The following is a 22,926-nucleotide window of genomic DNA, read 5'->3' on the forward strand; positions in this document are numbered from 1 at the left end:
AAAAAAAAAAAAAAAAACTCCTCCTACAAATCAATAAGGAAAAGTTAAACAACAAAAACTTTTTAAGGAAAAGACTTAACAAGAATAACCAAAATTCATGAAAAGATGCTCCTTAGTAAGAGGGCAGTGAAAGTTAAAACAACATTAAGACACTGCAGCATATCTCCATTTCAGCAAAAAACCCAAGTCTGATAACTATCAAGGGTTGGCAAAGATGAGAAGTCACTGGAACATTCATACACTGCTGATGGGGGTGTATACTGTTTCAACCACTTTAGAAAACATCTGGCACTGTTTAAGTTGAAGATGTGTGCACCCTATAACCTAGCAATTCCACCCCGGAAAATATTCCCTGGAGATACTCTTGCCCATATGTACCAAAACCCATACAAAACTATCACTGCAGCACCAAACGTAGTAGCAAAAAAAACCAAAAAACAAAAAAAACCAAATGTCCACATGGAGTCAACAAATAAATAAATTGGGGCATATTCATGCAGTGGGGATACTTGGTGGCAACACTTAGGAGCTGTGTGATCTTGGGAAAGTTACTTAATCTCTCCGTGCCTCAGTTTTCTCATCAGTAACAAGAGGATAATACCAGTATTTACCTCATGGTATTGGGGCAAGGATCATTATCATTATTCGAGACTCTTAGAACAGTGCCTGGAACAGAACAAGCTCTCTCTGTAAATGCTGGTGTTGATAAAGTTCCTTGGTCCCTGCCCTGGAGAAAGGCCATCCTGACACTCGACCATCCTGCAGGCTCTCCATTTCCATTCAAGCAATGTTGCCCTTGCTGGTCTCTCCCACCTGGTTCCTGTCCCACCTGTAACCCCCACCTACCCCTCCGCTCCTGCAACACTCCAAGCTGCCTCCTGCAATGCAGCCCTGCAGAGCACTGCCCTCTTCCTAGCAAGCCTCTCCTACTTTCTCACCTGCTGAACACCTACTTCTCTTGCCCAGACCCAGTTCAGACAGCCCCCTCCTCTGCCCTCCCCTCCCCTCTGGATATCCGTGGTCCACTGGGCTTCAGTCTGTATTTCAATTCTCTGGTTAGCGGCTTTCTCCTCCCACTAGACTGTAAGATCCCTGGACGAGACCCCCTCCTTGTTCAACAAATTATAATAAAGCCCCATAAACACCCAAGTTATGCAGGACTGGAGTCAAATCCTGGCTCGGCCACTTACTCCGTATGTGCCCTGAGTGAGTCACTTAACTTCTCGGAATCCCAGTTTTCTTACTCAGTAAAATGGGGATATTAATGCTGACTTTTTTTTTTTTTCTTTTTTTAAGACAGGGTCTCGCTCTGTTGCCCAGGCTGGAAGGCAGCAGCACCAGCACAGCTTACCACAGCCTTGACCTCCTGGAATCAGATGATCCTCTCACCTCAGCCTCCCGGGTAGCTGGAACTACAAGCACACGCCACCGTGCCCAGCTAATTTTTATATTTTTTGTAGAGACAGGGTTTTGCCACATTGCCCAGGATGGTCTCCTGAGCTTAAGCAATCCATCCACCTTGGCCTCCCAAAGTGCTGGGATTACAGGTGTGAGCCACCATGCCCGGCCGACATTGACCTTTAATGGTTAATGTGAGGATTAAATGAGATGACATACATGAAGCTCTCAGTCTATAGTAAGCACACTAATGAAACGAGCTCCTCTTAGGCTGCTCATCTGTTGGGAAGATACACTCCTCCTTTACTCATCTCCTGACACCTCACAGCTGCAGACAGCATACCTTGAACCAGGATTCTGGGTCAGGCCAGAGGAGCTGTGTGCCTCCCTGGTGATGACGGGCGGACTGCAAGCAGCACAGGGTCACTGACAGAGCGGCCCTCCCCACACTCACTGCTCTCCTACCCACGGAGCAGCTCTAAACCTCACTGGCCACTGTGGGACCCAGGATGGACAAGAGGATGGCAGTCCCCCTCCCATCTCTCCTCCAAGAGTCTCTGGTTCATGCCAGAAGAATACAACATGGCCAGCCTCTGATATCAGACTCCTGGCAGTTCTGGGGCCCAGTTCATTCTCCCCACTTCATAGAGGAGGCAACTCAGATTCAGAGAAGGGACATTTCTAAATGTCTAAAGTCTTCTTGCAGCCAGGCGCGGTGGCTCACGCCTGTAATTCCAGCACTTTGGGAGGCCAAGGCGGCGGACCACCTGAGGTCAGGAGTTCGAGACCAGCCTGGGCAACATAATGAAATCCTGTCCCTACTAAAAATACAAAAATTAGCCGGGCATGATGGCCCACATCTGTAGTCCCAGCTACTCGGGAGGTTGAGGCAGGAGAATCCCTTGAAACCAGGAGGCGAAGGTTGCAGTGAGTCAAGATTGTTCCACTGCACTCCAGCCTGGGTGACAGGGCGAGACTCCACCTTTAAAAAAAAAAAAGTAAATTAAAAAAAATAGTAATAAAGTCTTCTTGCCATTGAGCTTAAGAAAAGTAAAAAAAAAAAAAAAAAAAAAAAGTTAAACTCATCTAAATGTCTAAAGACAGGTCTAAAGTTACCCTGGAATAAGAGGCAGAGCTTGACCTTGAACCTCTCTGTCTGCCCCTGCTACAAGCCAGGCTATCTCCAGGGGAAGGTGCTAAGGCCCTAAACGGGGCTCCAGACCAGCCGGCACTGTGCCCCCCATTGCCCAGGCCCCACTCAGCCCTGTCTGCAACCACCCGCCCGTCGCTGTCACAGCCCAGACTCAATTCTTCTCCCTCAGCTGGTACTGGTTGTCATGGCAACGAGTTGTTTGGAAAGCTGTAGGATGATGGGCTGTGCCGCAGAGTCAAGGATGGAGCCTGGAGGAGCCAGCAGTCGTGGGCTGCTTCCAGTCAAGCCAGGCAGGAAGTTGGCTCCACCACCGCACTCAAACCAGCCCCCTCAAAGGCTGCAGACCCAGGAATCCCAATTCTGGGCATCTGGTCCAAATAAATCATGTGAAGAAGGGAGAAGCCAGATGCACAAGGATGGTCACCTCTGCATTACTTACAGCAGGACGAAATTGCTTATGTCGCTAACAGGTAACCCATTTGGGTATTTTTCTTGCACCAAGCACTGTGTTAAATGTCAAACATGTGTCATCTCATTTCATCCTCACCACCTCCCTAGGAGGTAAGTACTCTTCATACCCACATTTTGCAGATGAGAGAATTATACTTGAAAAGGTGAAGCCACTCACCTCGGTTGTTCAGACAGCGGCAAAGTCAGGATTGAATGTTAGCCTATTGGCCTCCAGGGCTTATGCTCCTAACTAGACTACAGTGGTTAGAAATGAGAAGAGGAAGTCCCAGCCCTCATCCTGACAGCACCTGTGGCTGTGACAAATACATCCATAGACACTTATGACGCAGGGCTCAGGAAAAGATCAAATTCGGCAGAACAAGGTGAACCCACTGGGAACGATCTTCAAATACTACAGAACTTACAAAACCAAGCAAAGTCCTGGAACAATAAGGCATAACAGGAACCTATTTATAGATAAAAAGACTTGATGCATAGTGGAAAACAGCTCACTGGTTCTATTTTACTAATTGGCTGTTTGGCCTTGAGTACTCATGTCACCTCTCAGAGTCTCAGTGTTCAGATCAGTAAAATGGGTATATGTCAATAGTGTCTACCTCATAGGATTGTTACAAAGATTGCAGATAAAGGGCTTAGCACAATATCCAGCACATGCTAAGCCAGATGCTGTTACAACTGTGCCGATAACACAGAAGATACACAGAGAAGGCAGTGCAGTGAGATCGCAAGACAGACCGCCTGGGCTTGTACCCTTGCTCCCATTCACCAGCTGGGTCTGTTACCTCACCTCCGTGGACGTCATGTGAAGATTAAATCAAAAACACCTAGCACATCATGCACATTCAATAAACGTGATGAAAATTCAACTATGTGAGAAATATGCACCAAAAACAAGTAGAGTCTTATTCTGCCTTTGGTGTATAAATGTTAGCTATGATTATTAATAAAATGATGATGACGATAAGGAAAAGAACAAAGGAAAGGGAAGTGGTGATATAGGGAACATAGCCGGGCACTGACTCCCTAGCTGTGTGAGCCTGGAGAATATTGTTAACCCTCCGAGCCTCAGTTTCCCCATCTGGTTATATGGGGCTAACGCCTGTCTTACAGGGTTACTGTGAACACTAAAAGAAAAGCAAATTTAAAACGAATTAAGCAATTTACCTTGTGCCTTGTGCTGTGCTAGGCACCTTTGTTTCTTTAAGACAGAGTCCTGCTCTGTTGCCAGGCTGGAGTACAGTGGCATGATCTCAGCTCACTGCAACCTCTGCTTCCCAGGTTCAAGCGATTCTCCTGTCTCAGCCTCCAGAGTAGCTGGAACAGGCACGCGCCACCATGCCCAGCTAATTTTTGTATTTTTAGTGGAGACAGGGTTTCACCATGTTGGCCAGGATGGTCTCGATCTCTTGACCTCATGATCTGCCTGCCTCCGCCTCCCAAAGTGCTGGGATTACAGACGTGAGCCACTGCACTAGGCCTAGGTACATTATTTTATACCATAATCTCATTAATCCTTGAAACAAACCCATGAAGCTGAAATTAGTATCATTTTTTTACAAAGAGGAAACCTAGAGAGGTTAAAAAAACATCCCACAGTCACTCAGTTAGGAGGTGGGCAGAGGCAAGATTCCAATCCAGGACTCACTGACTCCAAAAGATAATGACCCCTCACAAGGATTCAGTGAATGTAGTTTACTTTCTCTTTCCCAGCTTGTGGGCCTCATTTTACCCAGTTTGGTTAATAGGGATGAGAGAGAGAAGGTTCACAAAGAGCCCATCTCGCTTAGCTTTATTAAATTCTACCATCAAGCATGGTATTGAGAAACATGGCCAGGCCCTTCCTATCCCAAACTCTCAGACTCAGCTCACCAGTCTGGGGCAGCCTCCTAGGCTGGGTTCCTCTGGCCTGTCCTGGTGGGAGTTGTCTGAGCTTCTGTCTGTGCCCTGGTCTTGGGCACAGGGCACTGGACTTTTCTTCAGGTTCTTAGTGCCCTTGGATCTTCTCTGCTCCATGAGTGAGCCTGAGCAGGCCCTGCTGGCTTCAGGGTCCAGGGAGGAGCTGAGGCCGCCCAAGTGCTCCCAGGAGCTGGCACAGGTGTCAGCGAGTCTTTGCTCCAGCCTTCCTCTGGATGCTGGCTGAGCCTTGGCCTCCAGCTCCTCCTGGTCCTGTGCTGGAGCCCGGCCTTCATCGCTGCCAGCCCGCATGACACACAGAGCTTCTTGCTGCTCTGCAGAGGCCTGTGCTGACGCCCCCAGGCACAGCGCTGCGCTCTGTGGAGGAGCCTGTGCAGCTGAACTGAGGGACTCCCCTCCACTGAGCACTGGGAACCAGACAGGGCCACAGGGGCTGCCTGGCTGGGCCCCACCCCCTGTAGCGGGCAAATATCCAAATTTCTCAGTCCCTGAGGCACATCCTGCCCCACTTCCACCTGGCTCTCCAGGCCCAGACCCAGTGTCTTTTGGAGAAGGAGGTCTGCAGGGGCCTCCCAAGGACTCCAGGTCAGCACTTTGGGGAGGGTCTCCCACAGAGAGGAGGTTGTCCCCACGAGGGCTCTGATCAAGCCACAGGAAACCACCAGCCCCTTCCCTGCACTCTGAATTAGTCCCTTGCTTCCTCCATTTCTTTCTTACCCTCACAGGGACTGGGCCTGGTGAGGATGTCAGGGGCCTTCCAGGGGGCTCCTCTTTGCTGAGTGTGGGGCTTTTTCTGTCACACCCTGGAGAACTCATTCCACCGTCTCTGGCCTCCCTAGGCCTGGGGCAGCTCACCTCCTCCAGCCCTGCAAGCCTCTCCCTGCAGACCAGAGCTCTCTCTGGGAAACCAGCAGACCTGCTACAAAGTTTCCCGGGGCAACTGTCATCTAAGATGTCACACAGAGAAACCTGGAGCCTCTTGGAGGTCAGAGCTCTCCCCTGAGCAGGCACCGAGGGCGGCTGCAAGTGGAGCCCAGGACCCGGCATCCAGCCCCGGCTCTGTCCCACAGCTAGCAGCTCCATGAGCCCTGGGCAGACCCCAGCTGCACCCGCAGCCTGCAAGCTGGCACCTCGACAGGCCTCCTTCCTGGGGATCTTCCTTCTGCTGCCAGCCCTGACTCGGGGCCCAGAGCTTGCCCCTGGCCCGTGTGGTGCCAGGCCTGGCGTGGAGCTGGCTCCTTCCATGTTCTCTAAAAGCTCACAGTTGTGTTGGAGACTCAACACGGGGTCTCCTGTGCCGGGGCCTCCTACGTCCCCCGCCAGGGACATGTCTGTCCACCTACCTGGGCCAAAAGCACAACAAGGGCCCTGTGTGGAGACAGAAAGAGGGGACTTTGTTACGTAGAGTCCGACTTGTCAGCCCGTTCAGTGGGAGCTGGGAGAAGCCCCTCTTCCAGCCAGCGCTCCCAGACCCTTCCACTCCTGAGGCCTAGGGGTGAGCACTCCAGGCAGGGGAGCACCCAGCAGGAGCTGGTGTCCTGAGTGAGGGTGGAGAGGCCTGCCTCCAAACAGGGCCGAGCTACAGTGGCCTCCAGGGTCTTCTTGTCTCTGAAAGTTCACGAATTCGCTTAAACGGGACCGACTAAGATACCATTTATTTATGACTTATGTGCTTATTTCATTGCATACTGGCAGCCACAGGTGAGGACAGAGATTCTGAGACGTTAAGACGCTCACCCAAGGGCGCACAGGAAGTGGAAAGGCCAGGAGTCTCTCTCCCAGTTCTCACACTCCGCAAGGAGCAGATACTGAACGGGGTTCGTGCCCAGAACCCTTCCCGTCTCTCTCCCATCGGTCCCGTTCTGAAAGGCGCCCCACCCAAGTTCCCAAGCCTTACTGGGACAGTCCCCCAGCATCCAGGAAACCCGGGCCTGATCGGTCCCGTCGCTCTCACCTGGGCTTCCCCGGGTTTTCCCTCCTGAGGTTCCACCCACTAGCTGAAAAGGAGCTGGGATCACGTGACGCGGGGGAGGAAGGCCCTCGCTGAGGGATAGGGGCGGAGTGCCTGATGGTGCGCAAAGGGCGTCTCCCCAGGCGTGCTGGCGTTCCTACCCCGGCAGAGGGCGCCCTCTTCCTCCTGAGGGCTTCCCGGAGGAGGTGCCAATGCTTGTGGCTCCCAAGCAGAGGTAAGTGGGTGCAAGTGGCAGCGAGGAGCTTTGGCTGCCTGCCTGAGAGTTTAACTTGATCCTACCGCAATAGTCCCTGAGCCAGTAGGGTAAAGTCAGACTTATCTAGATTATTTGCCTAATTTTATTTTGTTTTATTTTTAAACTTTTATTTTAGGGTCAGAGGTCCATATGCAGGTTTTTAATATAAGTGAATTTGTGTCACGGGGATTGTTGTACAAATTATTTCATCACCCAGTTGTTAAGCCTAGTACCTAATGTTTATGTTTATTTTTTCTTATACTCTACTTCCTCCCACCCTCCACCCTCAAGTAGGCTCCACAGTCTGTTTTTTCTCTCTTTCTGTCCACGTGTTCTCATCATTTAGCTCCCACTTATAAGTGAGAACATGCAATATTTGGTTTTTCCATTCCTACATTAGTTTGCTAAGGATAATGGCCTCCAGCTCCATCCATGTTCCTGCAAAGGACATGAGCTTGTTCTTCTTTATGGCTGCATAGTATTCCATTGTGTATATGTACCACATTTTATTTAGCCAATCTGCCATTGATGGGCATTTAGGTTGATTCCATGTCTTTGCTATTGTGAATAGTGCTTGCCTAATTTAAAAAAAAATTATCTCAGATATAATTAATGTAGATGGAAATGCAGATTCAAGCCCAGTAGAAGGTTAGAAATGAAAAGTTTAAAGCTATCTATCATTTGCCAATCCCCCAACTCCTGGAAACAACTATGGTTTTTTTGTTTGTTTTTTTCTTTTCTTTTTTTTTTTTTTTGAGACAGAGTCTTGCTCTGTCACCCAGGCTGGAGTGCAGTGGCATGATCTCAGCTCACTGCAACCTCTGCCTCCCAGGGTCGAATGATTTCCCTGCCTCAACCTCCCAAGTAGCTGGGATTACAGGTGTCCACCACCATGCCCAGCTAATTTTTGTATTATTAGTAGAGATGAGGTTTCACCATGTTGGCCAGGCTGGTCTCGAACTCCTGACCTCAGGTGATCCACCTGCCTCGGCCTTCCAAAATGCTGGGATTATGGGTGTGAACCACCACACCTGGCCTATTTATTGGCTTTCTTTTCTTTTCCATTGATCGATTTGTCTATTCTTGATCAATATTGTTTTAGTTCTATGGTTTTGTGATAAATATTGCTAACTGGGGAGCAAGCTCCACCCCTCCCAACTTGGTTTCTATTTTTTGTTATCGTCTTAGCTAACTATATACCTTTATTCTTCCATATGAGCTGTAGAATCATTTTGTCAAGATCCTTGCAGAATTCTGTTGGGATTTAAATTGGAATTTCATCAAATTTACAGATTAGGGATAAAATTGAGTAATACTAAGTCTTCTCATCCATAAATGTACCTTATTTCCATTCTTTCAGGCCTTCAATTCATTTTTGTGATTTTTCTTCATCAAAATATTACACATTTTAATTAAATTTTTCTATTCTTTAATATTTTTATTGCATTTTCTTTTTTCTTTTTTTTGAGATAAGGTCTCGCTCTGTGTACAGGCTGAAGTGCAGTAGTATGATCACCTGGGCTCAGATGGTTCTCCCACTTGAGCCTCCTGAGTAGCTGAGACTACAGGCGCCTACCACCATGCCTGACTAAATTTTTGGTTTTTTGTAGAAACGGCGTCTTGCTATGTTGCTCGGGCTGGTCTTGAACTCCTGGGCTCAAGCAATCCTCCCACCTCAGCCTCCCAAAGTGCTGGGACTGCAGACATGAGCCACCATGCCGGGCACGGTGACTCACTCCTGTAATCCCAACACTTTGGGAGGCCCGGGCAACGGATCACTTAAGCTCAGGAATTGGAGCCAGTCTGGGCAACATGGTGAAGCCCTGTCTCTACAAAAACTGCAAAATTATCCAGGAGTGGTGGCATGTCCTATACTCCCTGTAGTCCCAGTTATCGGGAGGCTAAGGTGGGAGGATGGCTTGAGCCCAGGAGATTGAGGCTGCAGTGAGCTGAGATTGTGCCACCGCACTCCCGCCTAAGTGACAGAGTGAGACCCTGTTGCAAAAAAATAAATAAATAAAATGAAATAAAAATTAATGTCATAAAGATATTCGTAGTATTCTCATGATTCAAAAATCTCTATTGTATTGGTTATAGTCCCCTTTTAATTCCTAATACTATTTATTTGTGCTTGCTCTCTCTCTTTCTCTCTCTCAGTCATCCTAGGGTTTTTTGTTAAATCAGATTTTTGCCTTTTTATCTGTTTTTTTATGATATTGTTATTATATTTTCTATTTCACTATCTTTTGGTTTTACCTTTCTTATTTACTTTCTTCTACTTCCTTTGGTTTACTCTTGTTCTTTCATTTTTTTTTAAGAGACAAGGTCTTGCTCTGTTGTCCAGGCTGGAGTGCAATGGTGTGATCATAGCTCACTGCAGCCTTAAATGCCTACTAATTGGCCTCAAGCTAATTTTCTAAATTATTTTAAATTATTTTGGAGAGATAGAGTCTCACTATGTTGTCCAGGCTGGTCTCAAACTTGTGGCCCAAAGTAACCCACTCCCAACACTTTGGGAGGCCAAGGTGGAAGGATCACTTGCATCCAGGAGTTTGAGACAAGCTAGACAACATAGAGACCTTGTCTCTATAAAAACTACCAAAATTAGCCAGGCATGGTGGTGCATGCATGTAGTCCCAGCCTAGAGACAGGGTGTCTAGGGAAACAGAGTATTAGTGCCTAACATTTCTATTTTGTGAAGATGAAGTCTCTCTATGCTGCCCGGGCTGGTCTTAAATTCCAGGGCCCAAGCAATCCTCCTGCCTCAGCCTCCCAAAACACTGGGGTTAGAAGCATAAGCCACCACACCTGGTGGCTACCTGTTATTATTAAAAATAAATGTAGTTTCAGGCCAGACATGGTGGCTCATGCTTGTAATCCCAGCACTTTGGGAAGCCAAGATAGGAGGATCACTTGAGACCAGGAGTCCAAGACCAGCCTGGTAAACATAGTGAGACCCCAATCTCTAAATAAAAATAAATAAATCATACATAAATAAATGTTTCAGCCAGGCATGATGGTGAACGTGTGTAATCCCAGCTACTCTGGTGGCTGAGGTGGGAGGATCCCTTGAGCTCAGGAGTTTGAGACCAGCCTAGGCAACATAGCGAGACCCTCTCTCTATTGAAAAGAAAATGAAAATATACTTTTACTGCATTGTGATCAGTTAAAATTGTCTATATAATGTTGATTTTTTTTTTTTTTTTTTTTTTGGAGATAGAGTCTTGCTCTGTTACCCAGGCTGAGTACAGTGGTGCGATCTCAGCTCACTGCAACCTCTGCCTCCTGGTTCAAGCAATTCTCCTGCCTCAGCCTCCCAAGTAGCTGGGATTACAGGCACCCGCCACTGCGCCCAGCTAATTTTTGTATTTTTAGTAGAGATGGGGGTTTCACCATTTTGGCCAGGATGGTCTCGAACCCCTGACCTCATGATCCACTAGTCTCAGCCTCCCAAAGTGCTGGGATTACAGGTGTGAGCCACCACGCCCAGCCAACCGTTTAAGCTTTTCTTACCTCAAGCTTTTTACTCATGTTTTTCAAATCCATAGTAATCTATCGTAACTTGAATCTATAGAAATCAGTGTTCAATGCAGAAAACAAAACTACCGTAGGTATTTTAAGCAGAATGAGGTTTAATACACTGGGTACTTCAAAAGTCATTGGGAGGTCAGGCACAGTGGCTCACGTCTGTAATCCCAGCACTTTGGGAGGCCGAGGCAGATGGACTGCTTGAACTTAGAGGAGTTCAAGACCAGCCCCGGCAACATGGCAAAACCCTGTCTCTACAAAAAGTACAAAAATTAGCCAGATGTGGTGGCGTGTCCCTGTAGTCCTAGCTACTTACGAGGCTGATGTAGGAGGATGGCTTGAGCCCAGGAGGCAGAGGTTGTAGAGAGCCGAGATCGCACCACTGTACTCCAGCCTGGGCAACAGAGCCAGACCTTATCTTTAAAAAAAAAAAAAAAAAAAAAAAGAGCCATTGGGAGGCTGTAGGAGTGGACCCGAGGCTGGGCCTAGAACACACGTTAGAACTGTATTTATAAATACACTGCTAGGGTAACAATACAAAGATCTAATAACAGGCACCGCCACTGCTGCTTCTACTGCCCACATGCACAACACTAGGGGCCAGACATCGATGCGGGCAAACTCGATAGCGCCACAGTTTTGCTTGGAAGCAGTAACAGCCCACGGAAAAGGAGAGTGGTCTTGGCCTCTCATCTGCTTTTCAGATTTTGTACAATAGCACTAAGTGGTGGAAAATAATTCACATCTGACACACTCATTGTAAGGGAATCTGGGAAAGAGCTTTTGGCTTTTTGTCCTCTACAGGCAGGCATACTAGGATGTGGAGGATGGCTTGAGCCCGGGAGTTCAAGGCTTCCATGAGCTATGATAGCACCACTGCACTCCAACCTGGGTAACAATGAGGCCCTGTCTCTAAAAAAAACTTTTAAATAAAATTTTTTAAAAATCGGCTGGGCACAGTGGCTCATGCCTATAATCCCAGCACTTCGGTAGGCCAAGGCGGGCAGATCACTTGAGGTCAGGAGTTCGAGGCCATCCTGGCTAACATGGCGAAACCCCATCTCTACTAAAAATATAAAAATTAGCTGGGCTTGGGGGCAGTTGCCTGTAATCCCAGCTACTTGGGAGGCTGAGGCAGGAGAATCGCTTAAACTCGGGAGGCAGAGGCTGCCATGAACCGAGGTTGTACCACTGCACTCCAGCCTGGGCAACAGAGCGAGACTCCATCTCAAAAAAGAAAAAAAAATTTTTTAAGTCTCACATTATTATTACGGACTTGTCAATTTTTTCCTTTACCTCTGTAAGTTCCTGCTTTATATGTATTTAAAAACACTTTTTTAGGAGCATGCAAATTCATAAATTTTTACATCTTTTTGGGAGATTATAACTTTCATCAGTGCCAAATGTACCTTTTCTTCCTATTAATGTTGTTCTGCTTTAATTCGGTTTTCTGATATTAATATTGGTACACTGCTTCCTTGTAGTCAGTATTTAGCTGATACAGTTTTGTGGGTTTGTTTTTGTTTTTGTTTCAGAGACAAGGTCATGCTGTGTCACCCAGCTTAAGTGCAGTGACACGATTACAGCTCACTGCAGCCTCTAACTCTTGGGCCAGGCTGGAAGGCAGTGATGCAATCTCAGCTCACTGCAACCTCCACCTCCTGGGTTCAAGCGATTCTCTTGCATCAGCCTCCCGACAAGCTGGGACTACAGGTGCCCGGCAACATGCCCAGCTAATTTTTGTATTTTTAGTAGAGATGGGGTTTTGCCATGTTGGCCAGGCTGGTCTCGAACTCCTGACCTCAAATGATCTGCCCGCCTCAGCCTCCCAAAGTGTTGGGATTATAGGTGTGAGCCACTGTGTCCAGCCTTTAAAATTCTTAAAGTAGTAATTTGGCAGTGGAGTTTTGTTTTCAGAGACAAATTAGAGGTGAGTGGAGGAGAGGTGATGCTGACACCAGAGACAGCTGCCAGAGAGGATGAGAGAATGTCCCACTTTACAGACTCATGCCAAACTGTCTTCCCGAGCACTTGTGCCAATTTACACTCCCATCTGCAGCCTCTGAGCAACCCAGTGAACCCACATCCTCTCTGACACCTGGTACTGTCAGGCTGCTGCTGCTGCTGCTGCTGCTTTTTTTTTTTTTTTTTTGTAGCTGTAGTCTCACTCTGTCGCCCAGGCTGGAGCGCAGTGGTGTGATCTCGGGTCACTGCAACCTCTGTCTCCCGGGTTCAAGCGATTCTCCTGCCTCAGCTTCCCAAGTAGCTGGGATTGCAGGTGCCCACCACCACGTGGGGCTAATTTTTGTATTTTTAGTAGAGACAGGGTTTCACCATGTTGGCCAGGCTGGTCTCAAACTCCTGACCTCAGGTGATCCACTCTCCTTGGCCTCCCAAAGTGCTGGGATTACAGGTGTGAGCCACCACGCTGATCTTTTATTTTATTTTTTGATATGGGGTCTTCTTCCAGCAGCACTTGCAGTTGCTCCATCTCAGGTCCTAGGGTCCTTCCACTGTGTTCTCCCAGCCAGAAATCTGGGTGTCAGCCTTGCCTCCCCAACTCAGCAGCCATCTAGGGTACGGACTCAGCCTCACTCTGCTTTTTCCAGGAGGTTCCTGGGCCTGGGGCGCCTTCGGGCAGCTCCAGGCAGCATTCATCTGGCGGGACTCCCTTCCACCGTTGCGCAGGAGGCTGGGGGCTTCACTGGCTCCCTCTGGCTCCCAAAAGGATCCACCATCATGGATCCAGCTGAGGGAAACTCTCAGTCTCGCCTTCCTGAGATGCACTGATATTTGGGAACTGGCTTCTCAAGCTGCTGGGGAAGGATGGGGAGGGCAAAATTTCATTTTCCATGGATGCCTTTGTGCACATCCCTCAACCTGGCTTCATGAGCTGTGGGAAGGAGGGAAGGGGGGGCGGATCTGGACCACACTGAGCAGCCGGGAGGTGAACTCTGGAGAGAGAGCAGTCTCTGCAAATCACGTTAAGCCGGGGCACTCCCTAACCTGCCCATCCTGTGCCTGCCTAGTCTCGGCCAGCAAGCAGCAGGCACCACTGCTTTGCACTGTGCATGCCAGGCCCTTTCAGGCCCTTCAGCAGAAGGCAGTGGGGCCACTCAGCCAGCAGTCACCACTGCTGTCCAAAGCTCCACTGACCCAGCCCAACATGCCGTAGCTCACTTTGTCACCCCGCCTCCCAGGTTCTCTGATTTGCTAAAGGACATGTTCATGGTTGTCTATCTTATGAACTGGAAAACCGGAGCAGATCCTCAGGGCCCCAAGCAAGAGGCTCAGTGTTACAGAGCTTGCAACTCTGTGTCCTGAGGCTCAGTTCCTGCCTAGAGATGGACACCACTGCCCCCTAGGGCCACCAGCACCAGGACCCTCTGAAGCTGCCAGCTGCCCCTGCCGCTTGGGGCCTCCTCCCAAGGCCCTTGCTCTTCTGCACCGAAGGTCATGCCTGCGGCCCCTGGACACTGCTAACTGTAGCTACGGGTCACTGGCGAGTGTGATGGGCATTGTTTGTGCCTCCAACAGTGCTCTATGCAGACACCACTCAAACTGGTTGCACCTCTAAGTCCTGGGCTGCAGCCAAGGTGGCTGGATTTCCTGTGCCTCTGAGCTGCTAGCTGCTATAGACACAGTCAGATGCTCCAAGGCTCCTGATCCTTGTCCCGAGGGCACGTGAACAGACACAGCCAGGAGGAAACCGGAGCGCTGGCTGCTGTGGGTGCATGTGTTTGTGCTCATGAGAAGTGGCCCTTTTCTGAGGCTGCCAGGTGCTGCTGGCAGCCTGACCCAGGCTGCTGAGGGACACACTTGGATCAACAAGCCTTATACTACAGATGGCGACCTGGGTCACCTGGTCCGGGTAGGGTTTGTCAAGTTTCTCCACTGAGAAGGTGACTCTTCTCCCGTCCACGCTCCCTTCCATACTTACCCTTAGGAAGGAAGTCATTATGCACAGCCCACGCTTAAGCAGTGGGGGCTCATGTGCCACCTCCTTGAGGGTGGACTATCTACATAAATTATTTGGAATCTGCATGGGAGATCTGTCTCTTCTCATTCATTTATTTATATCATTTGTTCAATCACTTATTTATATCACTCTGGACTCACGGGTATTGATTTTATATTTTGGGTTGTAATCCATTGCTACTTTATTTGGTTTGTTGCTCAAACTGTTCCTGTTTTGGCTGTTGGGGGCTCTGTGTCTCTTTAACATTTTGTTGTGCCCCCATTATTATGGGGTGGGATATGTTTCCTACCTCCTTGAAGACTCTCCACTCCCCTGATGACACACATCAAATGCCGTTGAGACTGCAATTCATCCCTCCTTCACTCACCCCTGCCACTTGCTACTCTGGACCCTGAGCCCTGGCTGGGCCTCTGGTCCTGGGGATCTCAGAGCTGCTGGACACACTGAACTTTGAACCTTGCCCTTCTCCCTGCCCAGCCACTGCCACGCACAAACAATGCCCTTTCCCCTGGTTGAGTCTGTCTGTCCTCCAGTTCCAGCCTCCAAAAAGCTTTATATCACTTTAGTGCCAAAGCTGCCAACTACAGTGTATATGAACAAATGTACTTAAAGGACAAAACAAAACAAAAAGACCTGCCTCTCTATTGCCTTTCAAACCTACCTTATCTTCTCCACTCCCACGCTTTAGATAAATGTCCATTTGCCTGCAACTGTTTTTATCACACACCCTCTCATTGGCCAGGGTAGTGTCATGTTCTCTGGAATCCCCCAGACTCTGATTCCAATCTAGTGACCCTAGGCAGTCAGTTGATCCCTCAAAGCCTCACTTTTAGGCATCTGTAAAAAAGGGGCAGTAATAGCCTCCAAATAGCTCACAGCGATTGATCACCATTATCGATATCAGGCAATAACTTCTGAAAAGTACCTAATATCCTCTATCTGCCAGGCCCTTCCTTCCTCCATCTGCGGACTCCAAGGTCTGGGTTTCAGTCTCCATGAAACCTTTCCCAACCAAGCGGCTGGAGTGAGTGGTTCCTTCCTGCCTGCCTGCACCTCCCTAGTAATTCGAGCGATGATTTGCTGACTCTCTGCTCCATCCCACCCCACCTCCAAACAGGCTGCCCAATGGTCAGAGTCAGGCTGCATTAGAGCCGGGGGTTAGGAAGAAGGGGCATGGACTTGGACTTGGACATCACACTTGAGTGTGATCTGCATTGGGACTGTGGCTCTGCACCTCAGCTGCTTGGCCTCAGCAAGTCCCCTAACCTCTTTGAGCTTCCTTTTCCTTATTTATAAAATTGTGATGACAGTAGTTATTTTATAGGAATGCTGTGGACATTTAAGTACATAATCCATGTCAAGCATTTCACATAACACCCAGCACACAGAAAGTGCTTAATAAATGGTCCCTTCCTGTCTTCTTAATATCAGGCAGGCTGCTCTGCCAGGCTCCGTTTATTGATGGATTCAAGGTTAAAAATAGAGCGGCAGCCTTGGGGAGTAGGTCCTTCAGAGCTGGGAATTGACACCTTTGGGGCTGTGAATAGGGAAGGAGCCTGCCTCTCCCTTCAGGGGCCTCTCAGAGAAACACAAATCTTGATGCCTCTGGCCTTTCTCTCATTGATTTCCAGGGCAGGCATGCAGAGGCCAGACTGCTCGGCTGGCAAGCTCAGAGCAGAAGCTCTGCGATCAAACGCGCTGTCTTCTCACCCTAGCCCTGCCATTCAGTTGGCTGTGTGACCTTGGGCAAGCAGCGTTTCCTCTCAGAGGATCATCAGGGAAACTGACAATGTTAACAACATTGATTTTTTATATATATTACATATGTATATAACATATATATTACGTGTATATATTACATACGTGTGATATATATATAAAACACACACACACACACACACACACACACATATATATAAAAATAAAAAAGCAAACAGAGACCTTGAGGTCGATGAACAACCAGCTCTGGGACTCAGGGTAATGGTGTCCCCTCTCTGAGCCTCAGTTTCCATATCTCTGAAACAGACACAGCAGGCCCGACCTACAAAGCTATTGTGAGGATGCAGCAAGGTCATGGACAGCAGCTGCTGACAGCGGTAACACCTGATGGGCACCTGAGTTATCTAATAGTCTATCTTCCAGTCTGAGGGTATGGGGAGACACATTTATTTTCACTGTTTGTAACTATTGATCCACCAGCCTTGGAAAATGCAAAGAAATGCATCAACAGAAAAACCCTTCACATCTTGAGTTGCTAACAGGCTGGTCCTCCCAGTGGGTAAACCACTTCTGTGTGATTGACTTCCCCTGCCATCAGCTCAGCACTCTTGGCAACTTGTTTTGTCACCCAGGATAAGACACTGGTTTAATTAAACCAGATCCTGATTTGTGGGCAGGAGCCCCCACTTTCCCTTCTGCAGGGAGTCTTAGCAGTGATGTCAAAGGGCATAAATCTGACTTCCGGGGCCACTGAGCCAGCCTCCTTCAAGCAGATACGCAAGGGCTGGATGCTCCATGACTTCAGGGCCACACTCCTGGGTTGTTTCTCCCCTTCCCTTCCTGGGAGGGGTCTATCAGGCTCCAAAACCCTGTCCCTCACTCATTTCTGACCCTGAGATGGATACAGAATTTCATGACAATAACATTAATAAAAATACACAGTCCTGGCCAGGCACGGGCTTACACAGTCCCAGCTCTGGGATTATAGCTATGAGCCACTGCATCTGGCCTACCATTGTTATTTTAAATCTTTCTTGACCTGAACCCTCAGTTCATTTTTAAACCTCTTCCTTTGGCAGGACAAAGGAACATGGTGGCTCATGCCTATAATCCCAGCATTTTGGGAGGCCGAGGTGGGCAGATCACTTGAGGTCAGGAGTTCGAGACCAGTCTGGCCAACACAGAAATCCCGTCTCTACTGAAAATACAAAAATTGGTCGGGCGCGGTGGCTCATTCCTGTAATTTCAGCACTTTGGGAGGCCGAGGCGGGCGAATCACCTGAGGTCGGGAGTTCGAGACCAGCCTGACCAGCGTGGAGAAACCCCATCTCTACTAAAAATACAAAATTAGCTTGGCGTGATGGCACATGCCTGTAATCCCAGCTTCTCAGGAGGCTGAGGCAGGAGAATCGCTTGAACCCAGGAGGTGGAGGTTGCAGTGAGCCAAGATGGCGCCACTGCATTCCAGCCTGGGTAACAAGAGTGAAACTCCGTCTCAAAAAATAGATAAATACATAAAAATAAAAATACAAAAACTAACCGGGCATGGTGGTGCACACTTGTAATTCCAGATACTTGGTGGCTGAGGCATGAGAATTGCTTGAATCCAGGAGGCAGAGGTTGCAGTGAGCCGAGATCATGCCACCGCACTCCAGCCTGGGCAACAGAGCGAAACTCTCCCTAAATAAATTAAATAAATAAATACACAATCCCATCACATTGCAGTCCTCAAGGGAGATTTCTGCCAGAGCTCAGGAGCCTTGGGCCAAGGCACTACATGCAAAAGCTCTCTTCCCTGCCACCTGCAACCTCTGCACCTAACAAGCAGAGACGAAACTCGTGTTTTGTCTAGGCTGAGCAGGATGATCACCTGAGGCTACGAGCAACCCCTATAGGACTGTTCTCACCAGGTGGGGGCGTTGATCTGACAGCATCCTATAAAAGTCCAAGCTCTAGATTCTCATTCTCTTGGGTTTCAGTCTCAGCTATAGCTTCGGTGACTCTAGGCCACACTCTTAACCTCTCAAACCGTTAGTTCCTCAGTGTGTGCAGTTACCCGTTGAATAACATGGGGGCACTGACCCTTGCATAGTTGAAAATCCACGTATGTGAATTACTTTTGACTCCCCCAGAACTTAACCACTAACAGCCTACTGTGGACTGGAAGTCTTACCAATAACATAAACAGTTGATCAACACATATCTTGTGTGTTTTGTATATATTATATGCTGTATTCATACCACAAAGTAAGCTGGAGAAAAGCAAATGTTATTAAGAAAATCATAAGGAAGAGAAGATACATTTACTACTCCTTACGTGGAAATGGATCACAGATCATCGTAAAGGTTTCCACAACCTCGTCATCTTCATGCTGAGTAGGCTGAAGAGGAGGAAGAGGAGGGCTTGGTCCTGCTGTCTCAGGGGATGACAGAGGCAGAAGGAAATCTGCATGAGAGTGGACCACACCATTCAAACCTGTGTTGTTCAAGGGTCAGCTGCATATTTATTTGTTTATTTGCATGTTTATTAGTATTCTTGCTTGTAGACAACAGAGTCCACTCTGGCTAGTTTCCGTAGAAGGGAAATTTATTTAGGGATGTTAGAGAAACAGGACCTGGATGCAGCTTCAGGAGCCTCTCCAAGAAGCGCACCGCAGAATCAGACTCATGGGGGACCTGCTGCCGCTGTCACTGACTCCAGGCCACACTGCTTTAGCTGCCACCAGGCTGGCAGAAAAAGGATGCCCTGCACACAGCTGTTCCCATACATAACTCATCTCTCAGGTGGCGTCTCAGGTGGGCAAGTGTGATTGGAGGAACTGAGGTCACATGCCTGCACCCTAGCTGCAAGGGAGGCTCCCTTGGCTCTGAGGAGGAACTCAAGATATCAGGAATCCTACTTCAATTTTTTCCACTTGATTGCTTTCTTGGGTCCCTAGTAAGTAGTTCAAATGCAAAAGAAGTTGGAAATTTTAAGCTAAAAACAAGTTATTTTAAAGAAGAAAAAATCCGGAGAATTTCATTAGAAGTAGTTCTTCACCAATAGACAACCAATCAACTGTAAGTTCAGGCAAGCTGTCCTGCTGCATCAGAAATGTTTAAAGGCCTGTATTCCCAGCTACTGGGAGGATCGTTTGAGTCCAAGAATTCAATCAAGGCTGCAGTGAGCTATGATCGTGCCACTGCACTCCAGTCTGGGCAACAGAGCAAGACCTCTCTAAAAACAAAAACAACACACACACACACACACACACACACACACACACACAGGAAATGCTGAAAGGATTGCTTTCTTTTCTACAATAAGTAAAAATCCTCCAGAAAACAGGAGGAAAGGAAAGGGCACCAATACTTGTGTGTATATTATGTGCTAAGCGTTTTACACGTATTCTTTCTTTTAATTTTATTTATTCATTTTTGAGACAGAGTCTCACAGAGAGGAATTTTTTAAACTGTTGAGCAGCAGTGAAAGATAAATGGTCAGTACAGCTTCCTTCCTGTGTCCCTCAATTAGACTGTAAACTCCAGGTAGTCAGGTACCTTGAATATCTTGTTCATCACTGTATCTCCAGCACCTAACATGGAGCCTGTGATAATGAAACAGATAAAGGAAATGTGAATAATAATAGAACCACCTCAACTTTGAGGCTTCTGGCCAACTTACAGTCTCCGAAGGGGCTATGTCTCCAGACCTTTGGAAAAGCTCCTCCTTATTCACGGAATGTCCATTCCTCCATGAATGGTGAAGTTGTCTTTGTCTTTCTGTTCTCAGCTTTGACTCACCTCCTCCCGGAGGGTTTCCTTGATGTACATCTCCATGCCTATGACCTCTCTTGGCATCACCACCACATCCTTGCCCTAAGAGCTAGTTTTGTGCAGCAGTTAAGAAGGCAAGCTCTGAAGTCCAACTGCTTGATTTCAAATACTGGCTTCAGCTCTTATTGGTTGTTGGGGCTTAGGTAAGTCGTGTGGCCATTCTGAGGCTCATTCTCCTCATCTGTAAAATGGGGATAAAAATAGTAGCTAAGTCTCAGGATTGTTGTGAGTTTTAAATGAGATAGTATATGCAAGTTCTTAGAATGGGGCCTGGTACAGAGAGAGAGAGGGAGCGTGCAATCAACCTCTGCTGCTGTTGCAATTCTTTGCTGCTTTAGAACTTAGCAGGACAATATTGTAATTGCTTTCCAGTTTGTATTCCCAACTTAACTGAGGCCTTCTGGAGTCAGGAACTGGGATGTCCTTTACTCCCATACCTCTTCATGCACCTGGCTTCCAGATTGGATGTTCACTTAATATTTGTTGTATCAACTCAATCAAAGAAATCACAAATGCAAAGATGGAAAGATAAAATGTTTAGAGTTTGTATAATAGAAAAATAACTAAAACTAAAATGTCACCTGGGAGTGGGGAAAATGGAAAATGACTAATAGCTACATGATGTAAAGATTTTACACACATCAATAAAAAATATCTGAGTTGCTAAGACAGATGGGTACAAAGGTCATGAGCAGGCAATTTAAGTAAGGAAATAGAAGTAGTAAGTAAAATATGGAAGAATAGTCGGTCTTCCACAAATGAGCTACAAATTATAGCAACAGTATTATAGAATGCAGAATTAAATATAGAACTATCCATAACTGAGAAATGTCCAATGGCAGAAGAATGGTTACATAAATAATGATATATTGGCTCAATGGCATGGTGTTCCGCCATAAAATAATTATGAAAATGTTGAAACAAGTGTTTATGACATAGAAAGTTTGCAAGCAGATTGCAAAATTAAACTTAAAGCATGATCACCGTGTGCGAAATGTTCATCTGGACTTGATAAAAGCTTGGCAGAGAATATAAGAAAATGAACACAGTTGCCTTGATAAAAAAGGGAAACTTTACTGAGTGCCCCCATAGGCCAGACTCCAAGCCCAGGGCTTCCACACATATGGTCTCACTGAATCCTCCAGTTCTCCCCAGCACCCTGTGAGCTAAGAGTCATTCCCTTTTACAGGTAAGGCAGCTAAGACAAAGAGAAGGGCAAGAAAACCTGCCTGAGGAGGTGCAGGCAGTAATTAGCAGAGAGGCGTGCCAACCCTGGTGTGCTGGACTCCAAGTTCGGTGCTCTTTCCAACTCATCAGATGTGTAAGATGGATGTGATCCAATAGCTTCTATTTCTCTTTAAACATTGCCTTTAGTGCTGTTTAAATGTCACTTGCACAATTAAAACACAATTAAAAGAAAAACCAAAGCTGTCTCGGGAAGGCAGTTTAGTCCCTGTTCCTCCAGAGAGCTCTGTGGACCAGAACCCCACCCTCTCCTGGCCGATGCCCTGGGTTTTCCCCTTACAATCCCAGGACACAGCCCTGCTGAATTTTCTGTCCCTCTTCATTGGATTTAAAGCACATGGGAGGCATGTGGCATTTCCTCCACCCCTCTCACCAAGACTCTCCTTTCATTTGAAGGTGACTAGGAACTCTAGTTACCCTGTCATGGGGACCCCAGTACTATTGTCAGTATTTCAAAAAGCCAAATGGAAATTGTGCTTTCATCCTAACAAGGCCTTGTGGGCTGATGAAGTGCCCTTAGTGTCCGTCCTTGGATGAAAATATGTCCTGATCCTGTGCACCGGGAGAAAGGGTACAGAATCCCAGGTTGCTGAGTTTGGGGGAGTCAGGGAGGTCTCCCTGGAGAGTGGACTTTTCCAGCTGAGATCTGGAGGGCAAAGAACAGAAGAAAGAGGCTCACTCTGTTGTCCAGGTTGAAGTTCAGTGGCACAAGCATAGCTCACCATGACCTTGAAGTCAAAGCAAAAGTAACACAAAGGAGAACACACTGATGCAACACGTAAGATAGAAATGAGGAAAGAAAAATTAAATGAGAAAAAAATTTTAAAGTTTACGTGATAAGAGAAAAAAATGTGAGACCCTGTCTCTAAAAACAACAAAATGGGCTGAGCACAGTGGCTCACGCCTGTAATCCCAGTACTTTGGGAGGCAGAGGCAGGTGGATCACCTGAGGTCGGGAGTTCAAGACCAGCCTGACCAACACGGAGAAACCTTGTCTCTACTAAAAATACAAAATTAGCCAGGCGTGGTGGCACATGCCTGTAATCCCAGCTACTCGGGAGACTGAGGCAGGAGAATCGCTTGAACCTGGAAGGCAGAGGTTGTGGTGAGCTGAGATTGCGCCACTGCACTCCAGCCTGGGCAACAAGAGCAAAACTCCATCTCAAAAAAAAAGCCCTGAGGCAGGAAAGATGTGGAGCTTTCAAGGAAATGAAATGAAAGACGCACTATGGACCGGGTGTGGAGGCTCACGCCTGTAATCCCAGCACTTTGGGAGGCCGAGGCGGGCAGATCATTTGAGGTCAGGAGTTCAAGACCAGCCTGGCCAACATGGTGAAACCCCATCTCTACTAAAAATACAATGACCCTAAAAAACCATATACACATATCAGAGTCGCTGAAGAAGGAAACTCAAATAATGGTATCAAAACAATATTCTATTATATAATGATCAACATCAAAATATATTATATTGGCCGGGCACAATGGCTCATTCC

General features: G+C 47.5%; 1 protein-coding gene across 3 annotated transcripts in view; it reads right to left on the bottom strand.

Annotated features, from left to right (window-relative positions):
* The window catches only part of SPOCD1 (SPOC domain containing 1), a 45,224-nt gene extending 38,243 nt beyond the window's left edge, over window positions 1-6,981 (bottom strand). For 2 of the 3 annotated variants that reach the window (XM_011974026.1, XM_011974024.1), the window contains exons 1-2: window positions 6,891-6,981; window positions 4,892-6,304 (exon numbers count right to left, since the gene is read on the bottom strand). In XM_011974026.1, coding sequence (XP_011829416.1) covers window positions 4,892-6,265 — 1,374 coding nt within the window. In that variant the 5' untranslated portion in view covers window positions 6,266-6,304; window positions 6,891-6,981. The remainder of the gene's footprint in view (window positions 1-4,891; window positions 6,305-6,890) is intronic. The other variant, XM_011974027.1, reaches the window with a different exon arrangement.
* Between the last annotated feature and the right edge of the window lie 15,945 nt (window positions 6,982-22,926).

Source organism: Mandrillus leucophaeus, unplaced genomic scaffold, assembly GCF_000951045.1.
Source record: "Mandrillus leucophaeus isolate KB7577 unplaced genomic scaffold, Mleu.le_1.0 Scaffold141, whole genome shotgun sequence".
Lineage (NCBI taxonomy): Eukaryota > Metazoa > Chordata > Mammalia > Primates > Cercopithecidae > Mandrillus > Mandrillus leucophaeus.